Raw genomic sequence first — 24,067 nt, forward strand, 5'->3', positions numbered from 1 at the left:
TAACAATACTTCAATTATCTTCACTCAAACCACATACATATCAGCATATAAACTCTGAATAACCAGCATATTAGAAGTATCAAAATCTCGAACCTAGGCTGTAAAATAATAGGTAGTTCAATCATCGTCCGTTCTTCGATCCTACGCGATATATCGATACATAGAACATCAAGAACATGTAATCATGATCGATTTCTGAACTCTCTAATATTTTGAATTTAGAAATCATTTGAATCAAGATAATACTTACATCAATTGATAGCCCTTCTCGCAAGGATTCCAAAACTACTTTCGGAATTGAAATCGGACAATCGGAGCAAAAGTTATGGACGTTTAAAGATCAAAAATGAACTTGAGGATGGCTTCTCGATTTCTTGCTGCCAAAATTCTGAATAAGATGATGAAATAATGGTGATACACGTATAAACTCATTTAAAAGCCATGTGTCCATGTAATTTTATCTTATTTGTAATTTGGCCCCTCAATTCTTGCATAATTGCAAATCGGTCCTCGTTAATTCTTTTTAATTCAATTTCAATCCTAAATAATTTAAGAATATTAGAATTTAATTCAAAACTCCAAAATTCTCAAATTAAACATACTCGAATTAAAATTAAATAATTCTCGGATTAATTCAATTAATCTCGGGCGTTACAAAAATATCCATCAAGCTACATCCAATGAAGATTGAAATCACAGAAATCTGTATATTTACTTGTAGCAACCAAAAAAGGAGATATTACAAGAATCACTTCTAGAGTTCATTATCAAATTATTTAAAAAAACTACATTCAATATAATAATATCTAAATTGAAAATCATATATTCATTCGTATAACACATTACATACAAAAAACAGTACACAATAACAAATTCAAGCAGCCCATTTTATTTTAATAATAAAAAATTATCAATATCTAAGTCATAATGCAACACTAAAACCATTATGGTTCGAAATTAAATCGTTATAATCGAGAACAACAAGGAATTTCAGCTAATTTATCTGAAAATTCCAATAAATGAGATTCATTCTCACCACAAATGGGAAAACCAGATGTTGATAAAAAAAATATGTACAATTCACACGATAACACAAAAATTTAATACAATCATTAAAACTATAACAAATCTTAAAGAATCGTTCAATTAAAAAGGATTTATAAAAATAATTACACTACATCAAACATTGCAATGCAATTTCTTGACTGCAAATTTTTTGAAACCTAAAATAGTACCTTAAAATCTTTGAAATATCGGTTCTTCAAAAAGATTTTCATGGTCCAGAAACAACTCACAACGATTAATAACTTTCTTCAATCCGGTTCGAAGCAGATCTGCAATATTGCGATCGGTGGATTAATCGTTTACGTTGATGGATAAATTTGTGGAGAATTTCAACAAGAATGAAGGAAAAGAAACTGTGTGTTGCCTTATAAGTATTTTTTCATTTTATTTTTAATGAGTGAGGGGTATTGTTGGGTTTCAAAAAAAAGTGAGGGCATTTTCGTATTTTGTGCTTAAATAGGGAGTTGAAACAAATGTCAGAACTTTGCCAGGGAGTGAAAACACGCATTTTCTGTCATGGGGACTGAGAGCAAATATAAGTTTGAAAATAGGGATTTATTGATCACTTGTCGTTTAATCAATGTCAAAGTTTTTTTATAATCGTCTTTAAGGGGTGTCAAAATTAAACCCGACCTGAAAAAAATCAAGTTAGAGTTGAGTTTTTACGGGTTTGGGTCAAAACGGATCTGACTCGATGGCTGACCCAAAATTTTTTTATTGGGTTGGTTTGGGTTCGGGTTGACCCAAATTAACATAAATTAAAAATCAGGTCACCCGACCCACCCAACCGATTCTTAATATATATATATATACCGGTCCACATAATTGATTAACTAATTAATAATTAATAATAAAATACATGACTGACCCAATCCTCATTTCCTCAATTCCTCCTCGATAGTTCATCTGCTTTTCGCCTCTTCCTTCGCACTATCGTCTCGCTCTATTTACGACAAATCGCCTGTAAATATTTCATCTGGTACTATGTAACTTCGAGATCAAGGTATGTAAATATTCTTACTTCTATTGTTATTGTTAATCGGAAGCATTTGCTTGTTAATATATTATTGAAACCCTAATTTTTTAAGTTAAAATTGAAAGAAAGACAAACACTAATTTTGTTGTTGCGATTATTTTCTTGAAGCTTACTCTGGTAGTCTGGGTTATATTTCTCTTTTGCTCCTACTGTTACCAGTTCTTCTCTCCGTCGACTGCCGCCCCCTAAACCTGCCGCTCACGAGTCTGGGTTGAAATGATGGAGAATCTAATGCACTCTAATTGGTTTAACTTGTAAATGATGCACGAGTCTAACAGAATCCGTATAGGTGTTTTAGCTTAAAAATATTAAGTTGGAACCAATGCACTCTAATTGGTTTGAATAAGCTAGTTATTGGTCCACAAGTCAATCAAAATCCGTATAGGTGTTTTAGCGTAATATTATCAAGTAGGGACTCCAATGGACTCTAATTGATTAGATTAAGACAATATGATGTCTTCATCACTCTTTTACAATGTATAGATCATTGCACATGCCAATATATGTTGTAATAAGCTTGTAAATGATGCACGAGTCTAACAGAATCCGTATAGGTGTTTTAGCTTAAGAATATTAAGTTGGGAATCCAATGCACTCTAATTGGTTTGAATAAGCTAGTTATTGGTCCACAAGTAAATCAAATTCCGTATAGGTGTTTTAGCATAATATTATCAAGTAGGGACTCCAATGGACTCTAATTGATTAGATTAAGACAATATGGTGTCTTCATCACTCTTTTACAATGTATAGATCATTGAAAATACCAATATATGTTGTAATAAGCTTGTAAATGATGCACGAGTCTAACAGAATCCGTATAGGTGTTTTAGCTTAAGAATATTAAGTTGGGAATCCAATGCACTCTAATTGCTTTGAATAAGCTAGTTATTGGTCCACAAGTCAATCAAAATCCGTGTAGGTGTTTTAGCGTAATATTATCAAGTAGGGACTCCAATGGACTCTAATTGATTAGATTAAGACAATATGGTGTCTTCATCACTCTTTTACAATGTATAGATCATTGCAAATGCCAATATATGTTGTAATAAGCTTGTAAATGATGCACGAGTCTAACAGAATCCGTATAGGTGTTTTAGTCTTTTGTTTGAAGACCTTTTTCATTTTGTATTGATGTCAAGTATTATTGTATTTTAAATTGGGACGAGGCTAAAATGCGTGTTGCCATCCGTATCATCTCATCTGGACTCGACAAGAACACAATTATTGGCAAATTTGTGTGAAACTGAAATATCACACTATTTTCATGCTTTAATAATTATTAAGTAAAAATTATAAAAATAGCATGTAGTTTTATACTTTTATAATTGAAGTTTATTTAAAACTAATCAGGTCATCGGGTTGGTTCAAGTTACCCGAGTTGGCTCGGGTTCGGGTTTGGGTTGGCATTTTTTGGGTTTATTCGGATCGGTTTCGGATTGGTATTTTTTTTATGAAAAATTTCTACGATCCGACCCATCCGAATTCATCACTCGTGTGATATAATATTTACAATATGCAGTAACAATAATAATAATCGTACGACCCAAAAATCAAAAGTTTAACATAATATTATTATTATATTATGATGCCATTAATGATGCAGATTGGCAGTTGTGTATGTATTTATTATCAATATATTTTTTGTATCCGACTCCATTTCTTTATTGTAGAATTTACTACTTTAACAGGAGAAGTCCAATTTCATCCCAAGAGTTGTGTTCTTAGGTCATCTACAACCCATTACGCTATCTTAGTGTAACACTAACTTTAAAATAGTGTAATTCCTACACCAAATAAAACACTCATCTCCAGCCCATTAACTCTAAACTCTACACTAAAAGGAATATTCTCGGAATATTCTTTATTATTTTATTTACAACAATTAATTTATTCCACAAAATATTTTTAAACACAATAATTAAAATATCAGTATTATCTAAAATAATAATTTATATATAAAAATATTAATGAATTAAATTTTTTAATTACATATATTTTAAGAATTATGTTAAAAAATTTAAAATATTTTATTTTATTTATTAAAATATTTAAAATTATTATTTAATTTACGAATTTAATTTTATTTATTTAAATACTTAAAGAATTAATTACAAACAAAAAGAAAAAAAATAAATAAAATAAAAAGAATAGCTACTCCAACCTGGCGCTGAAAATAGTGTTGGGTTGGAGTAGATATTGCAACACCAATTTGGTGTAATACACCAAATTGGTGTTGCATTGGAGATGGCCTTAGTGCCTTCAAGTTCTGTCAGCAGATCCCCAAGGTCCCCATTTTCTCTCATTTCCCTTTCACTGCCCAATAATATTACATATGTGTGTGTGTGTGTGTTTGTGTATCCTTTGGCAAGTTTTTACATGTGGATAGAGAAATGTTCTTTGTTTTTGTCGTTTTTCTCATGTCAAAGTTGCCAGCTTTATGAAGGGTTTATTGTGTTTGTGGGATACTTTGGATCATTTTAATAGTTCTGAAAGTTGTGTGCACATGTATGGATCATATGAATGTAATGGTTTTATGGGTTTATGGTGTGTGTGTTTGGATGGGGATTCTTGAATGCATGTGGAATTGGGGTGATATGGATGGTGTTTTTCACTTTGTTTGCTTGGTTTAAGTACAAAGTTGGTACTTTGCTTTCTGGGATTTGCTTTGTGGGCGCAAAATGGGCTCTGGGAGTCTGGGTTTTGATTTCTCATAAATAATTGAAGCATTGATTGTTAATAATTGGATGCATGCCCATTTTGAGATGATGGAGTGCCATTTTGAGAGAGAGAGAGAGGATAATAGAAGTTTAAATTGAGAACTTTTTATGGTTCAGAGGCTTATTATTCTGCTTTTAAGCACTACTGGATCCTTCTGAAATTATTTCAGAGGGTGATTTCGATTCAGAATTTCTTCTGAAGTTATTTTAGTGGGGATTTTGCGTGTTGTCCATTCGTGTGCTTATTTGGTTCTATTTTGAGAAATTTTTGTTACTGTAAATATGTTTGATTTCTGCTTTCTTTTGGTTGTACATGATGTTCTTAGATTTTAGAGAGTAATACGCTTCGGCACTTCCGTTTTCAATCAATCCAAAACACTCCTCTCAAATAATCATACTTCTAAGCCTTTTGCCAACTTCATATGGGTCCTCGTCGCAATATTAGGTCGGGAAGCTCGAGTCGACACACTCGTCCTCGACTCGAATCCCAACCTCATGATCCAACTCAACCGGCCATCTCTCGACCTATACCTGACAATTACCCTACTCGTCCAATTCTACCCGTCGTATTCTTGATATCTCCTACCCTGAAAATGCTCAGCTTCCTCTCCTTCAATACCTCCAAACTCAACAATGGGAATCTTTCTTTCTTCCATCTATTCCTTATTATATCTTTCCATCACTAATTTACGAGTTCTATGCCAACTTTGAGCTCGATTTTCCTCGGAATGGTCCAAGTGAATTCTTCTCCCAACATTGGCCTCAAAATGACCCCACTTTTGATCGTGAGGTAGCATTGAGTGCTATTCTTGGTCGTACTCCTACTGCCGATGACAACCGCCTTCAACTCAAATCTCTTCGTCCCGAATTCCAAATCGTTCAGAAACTTATCACTTCATCCATCATTCCTCGTAGTGGAGACCTCTCCAACTGTAAATATCTTAATCTATATGTTCTTTTTCATATAATCTCTAAGCGTTCTTTCAACCTTTCTCGTTTTATTATGCAAGTAATGCATAATACTGCGAAATATCCAAAACGTGTAAGTCTTCCTTTTGCTCGTTTTATCAATCGAATTTTGACTCACTTCGATATTATATTCGATGATGAGGACATAACTTCTATCTCTCATTCCGAGTCGATTGATCAAACCTCGATCTCCAAAATGGGAATATCTTGGAATCCAGTTTTCTCTCCTTGGGTTGATGATCCTACTCGAGTCTTTTCTAGATTCAACCCCATTGATCATTTTTCTCTTCATTTTTCCTCTTTACCCCCATCTATCCAATCTAAGGGATTTTCAGCGGCCCTCCTCATCAAGATTTTCCATCTTCATCCTCTCCTCCTATCAACATTGGACAACCTCCATCTTTCTCTCCCGAAGTACCTCCAACTCCGTTGGACCGCTTTTCCTTTGATCGATTCACTGACCAACTCAACCGCATTGAGTCTTTTCTTCTCACCATCCAAAGCACCATGGTGCACAACCACGAAGAAAATTCTACCTCTTTCACTCATTTATCTTCGCGTGTTCATCGTTTGGAGTCGCGGTTTGACCATTTGGAGTCACGGTTCAATCAGTTCTTCAACCAGCATCATCCTCGAAATGGCGACCCTTAGTTTCTATTTTTATTGTATTTTCTTTTCACACTTTATGTAATTTGTCTTGTTATTTATTAATGAAAATTTTATTTTGTGCACTTTGTGTTTATTCTCTCTTTCTTTGTTTATACTTTTTGATTATCGCAAAAAGGGGAGAATTATTTGGTTAAAAATAAATGCATTAAAATATGGATCATGTATTGAGGGGGAGTTATTCAATATGATTGACTACATGTTTATTTTTAATGTTCTATTTATTTTATTTAACCAAGTTTTGTGATAATAAAAAATGGAGACTGTTACGCCTTAACTGCATATAAATATCAAGGGTGAGATTAATTTTTTTAATGCATTAAAATATCTCAAAAATTGTATTTGATGATTACAAAACTCGGTCTAGTGTTAATCGTTTAAAGTAAGAATATGCAGATATAAGAAATTTTTCCCAGTTGAGTTTGGAAGCTCTGAACATAATCATTCTTGATGCCTTACCGAAACAGTTCGGATGCAGCGGAGTGCAGCGTTCAGAAGCTCCGAACATAATCTCAAGTAATTCCATCTGAAGGAGTTCAAAGGCAACAAGGTGCATTGTTCGAAAGTTCTAAAGACGAGATCGCTTGGTCCGATCCTCAAGATAAATCTAGTGAATGAAATGCGGACTAATTGATTCTGAAGACAGATCGGAAGCTTCAAAGTGGGATCGGTGTTTCCGAATTCTATGCCAGCACATCAGATTTGAATTTTGAATTTGAGCGAATTATGCAGATCGGTAGATCCAAAGAGAATGTCGGAGGATCCAATCCCGAAGCAGAAATTATGGGATTTGATTACACAAGCTCAGTAGTTTCGAACAAGGTTTGGAAGGTCCGAACTAGCTTGATTTTTCACCACCAAAAAGGGCCATTTCAAAGTCATTTGAAGAAACTACACTAGCTTTCAAAACATTCTTATCTTGTGTTTTTAAATATATTCTTGTATAAACAATTATAAGTGTGGTGATCGTGATAGTGATCGTTATATCTTTGAAAGTTGTGATCAAGTTGTAAAGGCTATCCTTGGAGTCCTCAAGGCTAAGTAGACGCAACAAGCGTGTTGTTTTAAAGTCTATCTTTGGAGCCTTCAAAGTCAAGAAGAAGTTTTAGTGATACCTCGGTTAATCTATCTTAGCCGACATCATTAGAAAAAGAAAGCTCACTAGGAGCAGTAGCAGCAACAACAACAGCTTCAGTAGAAACAGTGGCACATCATCGTTGGAGCCACACCAGTTGGAGGAATCACATCCTCATCAGAAGAGGAACTTTCGTCTTCGAACTCCGCAACAGTAGTACCAGAGTTCTTTGGCGTAGCCACAACCTCAAAGTCTTGATCACCAGAATCATCTCGAGAGGATAAATCTGGGTCGTTCAGCAACGGGCGAGACGACTCCCCCTTTCCTTGGAATCTCTTTGAAGGAGTAAAGTCAGGATTGTAGCCGGCTTGGCGTTTCGACCTTCGTGATATCACCGGTGCTGGGAACCCTTGGATCAACACTTAGAAATCTGGAAGATTTTCGATGTTAATTTCATTTCTAGGCTCACCAGGGCAATGATTTCTAGTGGTGCAGGTTGTTCACTGGTAGAGCTGTCAGACAGCCCGCCCCACCCCGCCCCGCCACGACTTGCGGCCTGTTTAGGCCCGCCTGCAAATGGACCATAAATACCGCAACCTGCCCTGCCCCGCCCCGTCGTGGGATGCGGGTTAGGCGGGCCAACCCGCCAAAATTTTAAAAAATTAAAAAAACAAAATTATTATCTGAGATTGAAAAAAATGTATCAACAATGTTACACAATAACAAATAATAAATGTCACAATTAAACAAATCATATAAAAATTTGATGTTAACTATTATATTTTGAATAAAAAATCATATTTTCAAATAATATGAATAATATAAATATATATTTAACCATAAAAAATAATAATGTAAGATATTAAAAATATTACAAATACTAGTTTTAAAATTTTAAAATCACATTATTTAAAACTAAGTGTTTTTATGTCTATAATTCAAAAAAATTAAAAAAAAAATTTTTAAAAACCTGGCGGGCCGGCCGGCCCCGCCTCAACCCGCGGCCCGTTTGGGTTGGCCATTTTAGGCCCGCCTTCGAACAGGCCAATAAAACCCTAACCCAACCCGTCAATTTTTCATGGCGGGGCGGGCTGGCCCGACGGGTTCGACCCGTTTTGACGGCTCTATTCACTGGTTGGGACAATTGCGAGAGAAAGTGTTGGGTTGTGAAACACAATCAATCTTAATTTTGATAATAACAAAGCTTGTTATTGTTTTTATAACATATTTAGTCAAGTGTGTAGTTGGTAGATCAAAGTTGAAAGTTTTTGAGCTGAAACTCAAGGTACTTAAGCTAGCGCATTTGATTAAATCAAACATATCTCATAGCTCGGCGATCCAAATTACTTGAGGCCAAAACGGTTGGAAAGCTTACTCAAATATCTACAAGTCATATTTCAGACCAGATCAGTTAGTTCAGACATTATCTAGGCGAAAATTTGGTCGCAACATCGAGTTTGATGCAAATCAGATCAATGCTACAGTAACTAGATCAAACATAAACAGCTCTGGTATTTTGGTTATATCTTACAACTCGATTATCCAAACGGGATGATTCAGTATGAGTTACGAAGCTAAGAGAATGATCTACAAATCATCTTCAACCAGCTCAGTCTGAATCGGAGTGTAAGAAGCTGATAAAGCACAATGAAGTCTTGGGTTCTGCACTGAAATTCTGCAGAACAGAATTTCTAGAGCAGCTGAGTTGTTATCTTTAACATACGAACTCAAAATCAAGAAATTATTGATTCCGTAGAAATCCAAGACAAATGGCTACAACTTTCATGTTCATCACCTTGCCCAGAAATCAGTTAATCAAGATCTATAAGCAAGTGAACAGATCAGATCAAATATGTACTAGACCAGATCAACCAGATCAACTATGAACCAGACCAGATCAAAGTTCGATCAGACCAGATCAAATTCATACCAAACCAGATTGATCTGACCAAATCAATTAACCAGCTTGATGAACAGTAAAATCAGCTCAAGTTGAGAAAAATTCCATCAACTCAAATATAGAGGTGTCAAAATGAGCTAGGCCCGTCGGATTGGCCCGCCCTGCCGTACAAAATTGGTGGGTTGGGTTGACAATTTTCCAACCCGCCTAAAAGGTGGGTCGGCCCTCACCGCCCCGCCTAATTGTGGGTTGGGCGATGGTCCGCAAAAACCCGCCAATTTACACGTAAGCCCATCGGGTTGGCCCGTCCCACCACCTAAAATAGGTGGGTTGGGTTGGTGTTTTCTCAACCCGCCTAAAAGATGGGTCGGGCCGGCCTGCCCCACCTAATGGTGGGTTACGATGGGTTGCAGGTCGGCCCGCCCCGCTGGCCAGTTTTGACACCTCTACTCAAATATGACTGTTTCAACATTAGAAAGTGTCTAGAAACTTCTCCAACGGTCATATTCTTGAATCTAACGTTAATATCATTCTTGGAGATATAAATACAACACTTTGAAGACAAAACAAGAGCAGAGTATGGTGATTTAAAGCATGGGCAGATTATAGAAGCAAAGAAGCTAGAATGAGAGAAAGCCCAATCTGTGAGGAACAAGAAGAGGAGATGAACTTTCAACGTTAAATCCTCCACACCAAACCCACTTTATAGAACACTCTTCCATGTTCAATAACTTTGTATATGAGTTGAAGAGAGCTCACTCACACACATACGAGAGATGTTCTTTGAAAGATTAGTTGAGTGAAATTCTTAGCACAAAGACATTAAAGATTGTGTTTGTAGTCTTGACATAAGAGACGTTAAACATTATGCGGATTGTGAGGTTGTGGCCTAAAATCGAGTGGCTAGGAGTTCTTGTTTAGGCAGTGGGTAAGTCCTAAATTGGATTGGGTTTGTATAAATCAAACTCTTCTAGTGGATCCTTCCGAGGTGGAAGAAGGGGTGACGTAGGAGATTGATCTCCGAACATTCGTAAACAAATTCGTGTCTATTTATTTATCGCATTTACTTTCTTACAGCCACTATTTTTAGTATGCATTGTTGAAGCATTTTATGTGTTTTTCATACACGAAAATATTGCATACAAAGTGTTTGATAAAATGCTTCAACCAAATTGTTTTATTATTTCAACTTTCATTCTTTCAAACAATTTCTAAAATGTTTATTCGATTTCTACGAAAGATTATTTCGAGTGTATTTCGCTTGGTTTGAAAACCAAACTCGATATAATTCATCGGTTCTCGGTTCATTTTTGAACATTTCAAAAACGAGCTATTATAGCTCTAAAATATTTTTTATTGTGTATTTATCCTCCCTATACACACGTATTTCGATCCTAAAAATTGGTATCAGAGCGGGATTTTCTTGAAATAGCATTTAAAACTAATTTTTATCTTCAAAATTTCGTTTTTGAAATTTTCTAACACATATATGCATAGTTGAGAATTTCTGGCAGCTTGCAGCGACTTTGGAAAAAATGGCATAACTCTTTGCTCGAGTGTCCAAATGATGAACCGCTTTTTTCATTAGAAACTATACTCATAGAGGATCGCAGCGGTATAAAATTTGCAGCCTGGTCATGCGTGAAAAGATGCAGTTTATTTTTTGAATTCAGACCATGTGTGTTGCGGCAGAAAACTGGGCATGGACATAGAGTTGTTGTTTTTATCAAGAAGCTCAAGGATGTTGCACTCATCAATAGAAAGGACAAAAAAGCTCAAATTTCAGTCACACATCATCAAGTAAACTCGGTACACTCGTTCTAAATTAGCTTTAGGAGAGCTTTTGAGTTTGATTGTCATCTTGATGTTTTACTTGTGCTAGCATGTCTTGGATTAATAATGTCTAGTCATTTTTCTTACAAATGTGATTGTGCTTAGTGACTAAAGGGACGCTTAAATGCTTTATGAATATTTCAGTTGATATGTCTATCTTGATTTTGTGTTGCTTGCTAGTTTGAGATAATTTGGTTCAATCTTGATGAAACTTGCTAATTGTCAATTTGTTTTATTTATGTTGGAAATTTATGTGCATTGAATATTTTTTTAAAAAAATGTCGTTTATTTATCCCTCTACTTTTATCAATTTCAAAGTTTCAAAAATATTGGGGAAGAGCTAATTATATTTTAAGGGGGAGAAAATTTTGTGCTTAAAATATACCTTTTTTATTCACACAAAAAGGGAGAAATATGTTGCATAAAAATACGACTTTTACATTACTTGAGTTTTAATGTTCATATTTTTATCCAAGTTTTGTGATCATCAAAAAAGGAGAAATTGTTAGGTTGTGAAACACATGCAATATTGATTTTGATGATAACAAAACTTGTTATTGTGTTTATAACATGTTTAGTCAAGTGTGTAGTTGGTAGATCAAAGTTGGAAGTTTTTGAGCTGGAACTCAAGGTACTCAAGCTGGCGCATTTGATTAAATCAAACATATCTCATAGCTCGGTGATCCAAATTACTTGAGGCCAAAGCGGTTGGAAAGCTTACTCAAATATATACAAGTCATATTTCAGACCAGATCAGTTAGTTTGGATGTTATCTAGGCGAAAAGTTGGTCGCAACATCGAGTTGGATGCAAATCAGATCAATGCTACAGTAACCGGATCAAACATTACCAGCTCTGGTATTTTGGCTATATCTTACCGCTCACTTATCAAAATGGGATGATTCAGTATGCGTTACAAAGCTAAGAGAATGATATACAAACCATATTCAACATCTCAGTGTGAATCGGAGTGTAAGAAGCTGATAAAGCATGATGAAGTCTCGGGTTTTGCACTAAAATTCTGCAGAACAGAATTTATGGAGTAGCTGAGTAGTTCGAGTATATCTTTCATATACAAACTTGAAATCAAACGATTCTTGATTCCGTGGAAAGCTAAGAAAAAGTGCTACAACTTTCATGTTCATCACATTGCCCATAAATCAGTGAATCAAGAGCTATAAGAAAGTGAACAGATCAGATCAAATATGTACTAGACCAGATCAACCAGATCAACTATGAACCAGATCAGATCAATCGAACCAGACCAGATCAAAGTTCGACCAGACCAGATCAAATTCATACCAGACCAGATCAATCTGACCAGATCAATTAACCAGCCTGATGAAGTGAAATCAGCTCAAGTTGAGAGAAATTCCAACAACTCAAATATGACTGTTTCAACATTAGAAAGCGTCTAGAAACTTCTCCAACGGTCATAATCTTGAATCTAACGTTCATATCATTCTTGGAGATATAAATACAACACTTTAAAAACAAAACAAGAGCAGAGGATGGGGATTAAAAGCATGGGCAGATTATATATAAAAGCAAAAGAAGCAAGAATGAGAGCAAGCCCAAGGTGTGAGGAACAAGAAGAAGAGATGAGCTTTTAACGTTAAATCCTCCACAACAAAACCAATTTATAGAACACTCTTCCATGTTCAATATCGTTGTATATGAGTTGAAGAGAGCTCACTCACACACATACGAGAGATGTTCTTTGAAAGATTAGTTGAGTGAAAGTCTTAGCACAAAGACATTAAAGAATGTATTTGTAATCTTGACATAAGAGACGTTAAATATTATGCGGATTGTGAGGTTGCGGCCTACAATAGAGTGGCTAGGAGTTCTTGTTTAGGCAGTGGGTAAGTCCTAAATTGGATTGGATTTGTACAAATGGTTCTAGTGGATCCTTCCGAGGTGGAAGAAGGGGTAACATAAGAGATTGAACTTCGAACATCGATAAACAAATTCATGTCTATTTATTTATCGCATTTACTTTCTTATTGCCACTATTTTTAGTATGCATTGTTGAAGCATTTTATGTATTTTTTATACACCAAAATATTGCATACAAAGTGTTTGATAAAATGTTTCAACCAAACTGTTTTTATTATTTCAACTTGCATGCTTTCAAACGATTTGTAAAATGTTTATTCGGTTTCTACGAAAGATTACTTCGAGTATATTCCACTTGGTTTGAAAACCAAACTCAATATAATTCATCGGTGCTCGGTTTATTTTTGAATATTTCAAGAACGAGCTATTATATCTATAAAATATTTTTTATTGTGTATTCAACCCCCCCCCCCCCCCCCCCCCGGTACACACGTATTTCGATCCTAACAGAAGGGTTAGGAGAGGGAGCATCAGGTGATGTTTCTTCCTCTTGATGACCCATCTCCGAACGAATGTCGTGGGAATCAAAACTCTTTCCTGTCATTTTTAGAGAATTTGTGAGTGATCAAAAAAAGTAAAGTTTGCATGGAATTCGGGAAAAGTATGGAGACGATGAGTAACAAAATAAAGCGATGGAATGACAACCAAAATTATGCACAATATATAAGTGAATAGCTATTAAAAAGTGACACAATCACCCGCAATCACCTCTTCACCTTCCTAGCAGACACCTGCGGTAAACACTACCAATGGTTAACTCTTTCAAAAATTGGAAATAAAACCCTTATTAATTATGGCAATTACCCGATGATATCACTCTCAATATCAACTTTAATATCATCTCATAAATAACTCCACTTCAATTTAACACACTAAAACATTATCAATCATAAATCAGTTCAATTTTTAGCTAGTTGGACATTTTTCCAATTTTGTTTATTTACGAATCTCTAACCCTGTGCCAAATATATTCACAATTTATGGTAGATGCATGACATAATTTATGTCTTAAAGAGAATGTAATGTAATTAGATCAAGAATAAAATGCATGTAATGTGTGTGCAAGGTACGTGTTAAGCACTGATGTTGGCAACATCTTCCACCAACACTGTAGTCTTAAAAATATTTTGATGAATTTTTCAAACTTACAGAGCCATGAGTCATTAATTTTTATTTCAGAAGTGGTAGCCGCACACTAAAAAAATAGTCTTCTTCGGACTCCTTTAGGTAGCCTTTTCCAATTTTCTTCTGATTTTTCTTTGAGTTTGAATTCCATGAAAAATTAGTCAATGAAATTGTATCAAACTATTCTCTAAATTTGCGAAACAACTTTTCACATGGGACAATATCATGGAATACACGAACATCTCAACTACTTTGTAGTTTAATTAGAGCAAAATATCATGGCAAGTGTTTTATAAAATACGTTTTGCAGAACACTAAAGCATGCTGGTTAATGTAACAAACAATGCAAAACATAGGACATAATGAGAATGAAGAATGCCTATAGTCCTAAAAATGCATATGCATGCTTGGTGTTGTCCTTACGTGTTGTCAACACTTGGGGACAACATCCATGAATGATTAAAGTGAGCACATGTTGAGAGATTTCCTAAGGCTAGAGAATCTTTCAAAATCTAATGTCTTTGTGAATATATCAGCCAGTTGGTTATTAGTTCCAACAAATTCCATACGGATCATACCTTTCTCAACTAAATATCGAATGAAGTGATCTCTAATGTCAATGTTTTTTGTTCGAGAATGTTGTACTAGATTTTTTGATATATCAATCGCACTTGAATTATCACAGTATACTATGGTTGTTTCAATCTTAAGACCATAATCCTTTAACATTTGATTCAATCCTTAAATTTGCATTGAGGCAGTGTTGAGTTTTTTGATATATCAATCGCACTTGAATTATGGAAAGATTCGGTTTAATTCAGGACCACATGGAATTGATAAAAGTAATAAGTCAAGTTTCACCTGGTCATGGAAGAAACCAGTCCAGTCTAGACCAAAAGTTCGAATGAGATATCAACGAAATTTCTTTAACTGCAGGCCAGTTCAAAAGAGATACAGACTGTAATCAAAGGCTTGCACAACTTATGGTTAAATCTAGTACTACACATGATACTCGTATACATTTATCAATATTTTTAGGGTCTACTGAAAAATAATAGACTCACATGTATTGATAAATATCAACTCTTAAATATGCATTGAGACAGTGTCTATACAGATAGGATCTCACTTATCGTTCTAATAATAATATTAAAAAAAAGATATACGTACACTAAACACACACAATATTATAAGGGAAAATAATCATTTTGGTCCGTTAACTTTGATCATTTTGGGATTTAGTCCTTTAATTTGTCAAATTAGGGTCAACGTCCTGTATTTTTGTATCTTTTGCTATTTTAGTCCTATTTTTGCCGAATTTAATAATTTGGCCGGAAAAATATGACTAGGCGGCGAAGATTAATGACGTGGAAAATAAATATTGATATTTTATCTATATGATAATTCTTATCCACCCCCGCCGTGGGTTGCGGGCTAGGCGGGCCAACCCGCTAAATTTTAAAAAAATAAAAAAAACAAAATTATTATTTAAGATTGAAAAAAATATATCAACAATGTTACACAATAACAAATAATAAATGTCACAACTAAACAAATCATATAAAATTTTGATGTTAAATATTATATTTTGGATAAAAAAAATCACATTTTCAAACAATATGAATAATATAAATAGATATTTTACTGGCGGGCCGGCCCTCCCCACCTCAACCCGCGGCTCGTTTAGGCCCGCCTCTAAACGGGCTAGTAAAACCTTAACCCAACCCGCCAATTTTTCATGACGGGGCGGGCTGGCCCGACGAGCCCGACCCATTTTAACGGCTCTGTTCATTGGTTGGGACAATCGCGAGAGAAGGGTTTGGAGAGGGAACTACAGGTGATGTTTCTTCCTCTTGATGACCCATCTCCGAACGAATGTCGTGGGAATCAAAACCCTTTCCTGTCATTTTTAGAGAATTCATGAGTGATCGAAACAAGTAAATTTTGTCGGGAATTCGGGAAAGGATGGAGACGATGAGTAACAAAATAAAGCGGTGGAATGACAACCAAAATTATGCACAATATATAAGTGAATAGCTGTTAAACAGTGACACAATCACCCGCAATCACCTCTTCACCTTCCTAACAGACACCTGCGGTAAACACTATCAACGGGTAACTCTTTCAAAAATTGGAAATAAAACCCTTATTAATTATGGAAATTATCCGATGATATCACTCTCAAGATCAACTTCAATATCATCTCATAAATAACTTTACTTCAATTCAAAACCACTAAAATATTGTCAATCATAAATCAGTTCAATTTTTAGCTAGTTGGGCATTTTTTTCAATTTTGTTTATTTACGAACCTCTAACCCTGAGCCAAATATATTCATAATTTATGATAGATGCATGACATAATTTATGTCTTAAAGAGAATGTAATGTAATTAGATCAAGATTAAAATGCATATAATGTGTGTGCAAAGTACGTGTTAAGCACTGGTGTTGGCAACATCTTCCACCAACACTGTAGTCTTAAAAATATTTTGATGAATTTTTCATACTTACAGAGACATGAGTCATTAATTTTTATTTCAGAAGTGATAGCCGCACACTAAAAGAACAGTCTTCTTTGAACTCATTTAGGTAGTCTTTTCCAATTTTCTTTTGATTTTTCTTTGAGTTTGATTTCCATGACAAATTAGTCAGTGACATTGTATCCAACTAGACTCTAAATTTACGAAAATTTTCACATGAGACAAAATCATGAAATTAACGAACATCCTTCAACTACTTTGTGGTTTAGTTAGAGCAAAATATCATGACAAGTGTTTTATAAAATACGTTTTGCAGAACACTAAAGCATGCTGTAAATGTTAACAAACAGTGCAAAACATAGGACATAATGAGAATGTAGAATGTCTGTAGTCCTAAAAATGCATATGCATGCTTGATGTTGTCCTTACGTGTTGTCAACACTTGGAGACAACATCCATGAATGATTAAAGTGGGCACATGTTGAGAGATTTTCTAAGGATGAAGAATCTCTCAAAATAGAATTCCTTTGTGAATATATCAGTTAGTTGGTTATTAGTTCCAACAAATTCCATACAGATCATACCTTTCTCAACTAAATATCGAATGAAGTGATATCTAATGTCAATGTGTTTTGTTTGAGAGTGTTGTACTAGATTTTTTTATATATCAATCGCACTTGAATTATCACAGTATACTATGAGTGTTTCAATCTTAAAACCATAATTCTTTAACATTTGATTCAACCCTTAAATTTGCATTGAGACATTTTTGGATTTTTTGATATATCAATTGCACTTGAATTATCACAGTATACATTTATCAATATTTATAGGGTCTACTGAAAAAATAGTAGACCACACATGTATTGATAAATATCAACTCTTAAAATATGCATTGAGGCGGTGTCTGCACAAATAAGATCTCATTTATCGTTCTAATAATAATATTTTTTTTAAAAAAGGATATACCTACACTAAACACACACAATATTATAAATTTAACATGATTTTTACTCAACTAACCATAAAATGAATTATAGAAAATGAACTTAATTATATGCTGACGACTTTTGAATACGCGCAGAGAAATAATACATTTTTTTGGGTAATAAATATTTGTTTCAAAGATGCTTATTTAAATAAAGTTTGTATGTTCGATTTTTTTTTTAAAAAAAATTCAAGTAGATATATTTAATCAAGGTCTAAGTTTTTTTTTATTCGTCTTTTTTCTCTTTAAGAGTGATATAATATTTACAATATGCAATAACAATAATAATCGTGGGTCCAACTCGGAAGAACAGGACGACCCAAAAACCAAAAGTTTAATTTTCTCAAAAAAAAAAACCAAAAGTTTAACATAATATTATTATTATATTATGATGCCATTAATGATGCAGATGGGCAGTTGTGTTATGTATGTATTTATTATCAATATATTTTTTGTATCCGACTCCATTTCTTTATTGTAGAATTTACTACTTTAACAGGAGAAGACACTGCCAAGAACGGGAGAGAGGGAGCCACTGAACAAAAGCGGAATCTTTATTGGAAAATTGAATAGTTTGAGAGGCGTTTGAAGAAGAGGGGACATGCCCAATTTCATCCCAACAGTTGTGTTCTTAGTGCCTTCAAGTTCTGTCAGCAGATCCCCAAGGTCCCCCTTTTCTCTCATTTCCCTTTCACTGCCCAATAATATTACATATGTATCTGTGTGTGTGTGTGTTTGTGTATCCTTTGGCAAGTTTTTACATGTGGATAGAGAAATGTTCTTGGTTTTTGTCGTTTTTTCTCATGTCAAAGTTGCCAGCTTTATGAAGGGTTTATTGTGTTTGTGGGATACTTTGGATCATTTTAATGGTTCTGAAAGTTGTGTGCACATGTATGGATCATATGAATGTAATGGTTTTATGGGTTTATGGTGTGTGTGTTTGGATGGGGATTCTTGAATGCATGTGGAATTGGGGTGATATGGATGGTGTTTTTCACTTTGTTTGCTTGGTTTAAGTACAAAGTTGGTGCTTTGCTTTCTGGGATTTGCTTTGTGGGCGCAAAATGGGCTCTGGGAGTCTGGGTTTTGATTTCTCATAAATAATTGAAGCATTGATTGTTAATAATTGGATGCATGCCCATTTTGAGATGATGGAGTGACATGTTGTGAGAGAGAATGAATAGAAGTTTAAATTGAGAACTTTTTATGGTTCACAGGCTTATTATTCTGCTTTTAAGCACTACTGGATCCTTCTGAAATTATTTCAGAGGGCGATTTCGCTTCAGCATTTCATCTGAAGTTATTTTAGAGGGGATTTTGCGTGTTGTCCATTCATGTGCTTATTTGGTTCTATTTTGAGAAATTTTTGTTTCATTAAATATGTTTGATTTCTTCTTTCTTTTGGTTGTACAGGGTGTTCTTGGATTTTAGAGAGTTTGTGTGTTTGTTATGTAATATTTCGAATCTAAAATTTTCAACCCAAGTACTTACATTTGTTGCATTTCAATAGTAAAACCAATTTTCGTGAAAAGCTCGACAAATAGTTCTATATCACACATATCACATTTGCCATGTAATTTTTTTAAATTTTTATTCACAAAGTTTGGTTTGAGTTCGGCCACTTTTTTTTTAATATTCAGGATCTTGTGAGATGCTTAGTATATTTTGCATGTTGATGTTATTACTATTTTTTTTGCCAGCAGTGTTTCTCATATTAACCCATTTAAATGCTAGAGAGGGGGACCATTTGAGTTGGTAATTAGTTCTTGTTTGGTGACCACTTCAATTAAGTGCATACCAACCTAGTACATAGAAAGTTAACCTACTTCCGTACAGAATCGATTTATTGCATTGTTGAATGAATTTTATTCAAATTGAAATGGTTTTGGATTTAACCTATAATATCGTCTATTTAATTTACGTGGTTATGTTGAAGGTCCTATTGATTAGAGTCCTCTTTTCTGTAGTCTTGGGGCGATAATCATTAATGTGAATTTAAACATGATAAAGTTGCGACCATCAGGCCGAACAGAACTAGGATGGTGATATTTTTGTAGGGGAAGGGCGTATTACATATAATACTAACATTTCTTACAAAACTATTGTGTCAATGAACGCTAATGGATCTGTAGCATTACATGGAGGAAACTCCTGATTCTTGAATCTTTTCTGCACTGGTGCAACCTTTTTTTGTTTTCATAGATGTACGATGTGATTTCTCGTTACATGACGCATGTTACGAAATCTGCACTTGTTTGCCACTGTATTATATGAGATGACTGATTCAGTTGACCAAGCTTTCTCACGTTCTCTTTATTTCAAGCAGCTAAAGCAAAGATCATATGGATTATGGATTGGAGATTAGCTACTTCATCAAGTAATTCATGTAGGTCTTCAATACTCATCCAAGAAAAGTGTCGGAAACCTTCAATTTTGATGCCACAATTCATTATTAATTCCTATTCTTGACAGAATTTGCAACAAAATATTGCTCCCTCTTCCATACGGTGACTGAAAACCTTCGTTAATACGAGCACTCTACCTGAACTCCATCTGCCATGGAAAAGACAAGTTCTCAAGATCACTCGGCTTCATCGGACTCCAGTAACAATACCTCGAGCTATTCTATTATCCTTCTTTTATTTATTTTCATTTTTACTCTGTTATTCTTGGGGTCAGGTCAATTTTTTTTCACTTCTTCTTTGCTATTGGTTGGTGGTGGTATGACTCACGCCACCACGTTTTCTCTAGAGTTTGCTGTTGTATACATTTTTTTTCGTGGTTACGATCTCCTGTGGATTGTTTTATTAATTGAAAGCACCTTGTTTGTGTCATGAGTTGATGATTGTGTGGTTTGGGATTTTTTATAATGGTGCCTCACGTTTTGTGAGGTAAATAAATCGATAACACGTAAGCAAAGACACGGATGGTGCGAGTATTATTGTTTGAGGGCAGGTCACGTGACTCCTCTCAACTTTCAAATATTCTTTTTCTTCTGCCCCTAATCCTTTTTTTAAAGATATGAATAACATTTTAGCTTTTGCGACCTGCCAATAAATTGAAAATTTTGAAACTTTGACTCCACTTACCCTCAGGTCTTGGCTTCCCCTGTGTAAAAGCCATATGTTTCTGTTTGCCATTTGACTTCTTTACCAAGGATTTGGACGTGCACATATTGCCTCGTAAAACTTTTGTTAAATTCTTGATGGCTTTCTTGTTTGTTCTTTCATGATCAATGAAACATCTTTACCAATCATTTGATTCAGCACATGATGAAAGCTATGAGAAGCAAGGAAATTATGTGAAGCCTGCGTTGTTTCTGTGTGATCCCAACTTTTCCACCAACACTTCTCAAGTAGATATAAATCAACCAATGGTAAGATGCCATCTCATACCTTTGCTTCGTATTTCTAGTTCGATAACCAATTATGATTAATCAGACTGCCTCTGCACCAATTCTGGTCCAGATTCCGTATTGTTGTCCTGATCCTTACCTCGGTGGCCTCTTTACCGCCTATAGCCCTCATACTATGGTGAGTGACCTTTCACTTCTTAGTAATTTCGTCACTAAAAAAATTCTTCAATCTTGAAATTATTTCATCAAATTGTTGTGGTTGTTAACTTGTTATATGAAGGGTACATTTGTTCTTAACATTGATGCTTATTTTGGCTTTTTCAATTTTTAAAGACATTATAAAAATCAAATATCACGAAACTGAAAAATATAGCATTTAGGATTTCTATTTCAACATATTTTTAAAAAAATTCTTTTTTGACTGATATATTCAAACATATAGCTATTTTCACTTCATCTTCATAAAAATTAAAAGTGATTTAAGTCTTGTATTCAAACATAAATCCGATTTTCCTTTATGTCCGGACTCATTCTTGGTCTCGTCGTTTACTTAAAGTTTAAATGTTACTTTTGGATTTTGTGCTCTTTCGTATGAAATAATTCTGAAACAATTGACAGATTCAGCCACACCTTGCTGGGGCAACCTCTGGTCGAGTTCCATTGCCTGTTAATCTTTCTGAGGATGGCCCCATATACGTCAATGCTAAACAATATCATGGAATACTTCGAAGGCGACAGATCCGTGCAAAACTCGAGGCTCAAAACAAAATCGTCAAAATGAGGAAAGTACGTTCTACTCATCAACACTGCTGAATAAGATCAGCAAGCTTACTAAGAACAGCAAGCTTACTTCCCTTCGCAGAAATGAAACTTAATGCTTACTATTGATGAATCAAATGCAGCCATATCTGCACGAGTCTCGCCATGTGCATGCACTAAAACGAGTCCGTGGCTCTGGTGGACGTTTCCTCAGCACAAAAAAGCCTCAGCAGTCGAGCACCCAGCCCGCTCCCAGCTCTCAGAACACTCAGGACTCGCTTCATTTCAATCAGAATGGAGAGTTTCTGGAAGGGGATTCTCGTTTATTTGAAGCTAACAAGAGAAACTTTCCTCCTGTCTCTGATCGGATGAGCGTTTCACAAGCAGAAAGTCCGTTTTCAAGCATACCAAGCCATGTGCCGGTTTCCATGCAAGGTGCTGGTGGCAGTGGCCTAGTTTATCATGGAAACCGGCACTATGCTTCCATTGTCCGGTAAGGAGTCTGTGAACAAAGATTCTTTCGGCCGCGCAATTCATCCTTGGCTTTGTAACTCTAGCTCTTCCAGCAGGTTTGTGGTAATAAAAAAAAACATCACAAAGTTGCTCTTTGTACTGAAATACGGTTGTCCGGGTTTCTTGATTTGTTTTCTGGGATTTATGTCTGAATCTCTTTTATTTGCTTGGTAAGTAACTCGAACTATGATTTCCTGTCATAATTAACACATACATGTGTTGGGGCCTTTTTTATGGTTAATTAGGAACTGCATGTGACTGAATTTCGAGAATCTGATTTATCAATAGATTCAATACATCGCTGTTTAAGGATAAAATTTGTGGTAAAATTATATGTAAAAATTACTTCGTTCGTCCCAATTATATAGTTTTCATTTCATTTTCAGGTTGTTTTAGATATATAGCTCAATTTCTACGTTTAGTAGCATTTTTTAAAATTAATATACTCTTTTTTTTTAGGAGAAAACTAATATACTCTCGAGTCTTATCAGCTAAATCTTGGAAAACGTAAATGAATTAAACAGAGATAGAAAATTTGTTTGTAACTTCATTTTTCAAATGATTTTCGTAATATGTGTGAGAAAGTAAAAAAGTTTATGTATCTGAAACGGATTTAGTAAATATTTTGGATCGATACCATTTCTTGCTGCACATGTCTCGAGTATATCCATAGATCTTTGATTTCATCAAAGCTTTTCCTTTTCTGTGTGTGTGTGTTTTTTTTTTAAAAAAAAACAAAACAATTAAAATGTTTCATTCTGCCATTCGTATATATTGAATAAAATCGTGAGATATAAAACAAAATCTTCAATCATGATTGGTTGCAAAAGTAAAAACCGAATAAAGCCTCATGAGGGGAACACAAGTCTAGACTTTGATAGCCGGAAAGTTTCACGAATTTTTTTATAGATCTATTAAAATGTTGTTTGTCAAGATACAGGAATAGGTTTTTTACTAGTAGTTTCTTCATGAGACGATTCTGTGAATCTATATATGTGAGATAAGTTGACAATAATTAGGGGTGAGCATTATTTCGGTTAAATCAAATTAACCGACCGATTGAATTCGAAAATTCGGTTTGGTTAATTCCGAAATTCGGTTTTAATGTTAAAAAAATTTCAGTTAAATCGGTTAATTCGGTTCGATTCTCATCCAAAAAAATTCGGTTAACCGAATAACCAAATTATAAATTGTAGTGACCCGCACCGTGATAACCTACTTATCAGAAAACTTAAGCATGCATTTACACTTAAACAAAATAATCAGAGTTAAACTGCAGAACTAAAACAAAGTCCTGAACCGGAAGAATACAACCGGTAAATAAATCCAAATAATACAACCCAATCGAAAGACAATAAATATCGAATAAAATCTTAATCTAAAAAAAACTCTGGTGACCCTTGCTACCAAGCCCTGGTCACCGACCAACCACTAATCTCGCTCCTGGTCCACCTACAAACCTGCTCCGTCGAATGGGGTGTCCGAGATAAAAGCAGGGACGTGAGCGCTAACGCTCAGTACGCAAATATCGAATATACAAGTTTATATGATGCATGCAACATGAAATATGAATGTTCTGGATAAACTGAGATCATATCTAGAAAATCATGCTCAGAACATAGGCGCCTCCAGTATGCGCACGCAGCTCCGAAGATTCAATGGGTGCCACACATACTGAGTCCGATC

The 24,067-nt window shown here is 34.8% G+C and overlaps 1 protein-coding gene across 3 annotated transcripts; it reads left to right on the forward strand.

Moving 5' to 3' along the window:
* Positions 1-1,928: 1,928 nt before the first annotated feature.
* Positions 1,929-22,675, forward strand: LOC140891447 (nuclear transcription factor Y subunit A-9-like). Of its 3 annotated transcripts, XM_073299940.1 has the most exons (9): positions 1,959-2,068; positions 10,926-11,228; positions 18,254-18,420; positions 20,081-20,140; positions 20,227-20,358; positions 21,021-21,130; positions 21,222-21,287; positions 21,728-21,895; positions 22,012-22,675. In XM_073299940.1, the coding sequence occupies exons 5-9, from the start codon at positions 20,313-20,315 to the stop codon at positions 22,363-22,365; spliced, it is 744 nt and encodes a 247-aa protein (XP_073156041.1). In that variant the 5' UTR covers positions 1,959-2,068; positions 10,926-11,228; positions 18,254-18,420; positions 20,081-20,140; positions 20,227-20,312; the 3' UTR covers positions 22,366-22,675. The 3 variants fall into 3 exon arrangements, with proteins under 3 accessions (XP_073156039.1, XP_073156040.1, XP_073156041.1); XM_073299938.1 differs by lacking the exon at positions 10,926-11,228 and having other exon boundaries at positions 1,929-2,068; XM_073299939.1 differs by lacking the exon at positions 10,926-11,228 and having other exon boundaries at positions 1,952-2,068; positions 18,236-18,420.
* Positions 22,676-24,067: the final 1,392 nt, after the last annotated feature.

This window comes from Henckelia pumila, chromosome 3 (genome assembly GCF_033568475.1).
Source record: "Henckelia pumila isolate YLH828 chromosome 3, ASM3356847v2, whole genome shotgun sequence".
Classification (NCBI taxonomy): Eukaryota; Viridiplantae; Streptophyta; class Magnoliopsida; order Lamiales; family Gesneriaceae; genus Henckelia; species Henckelia pumila.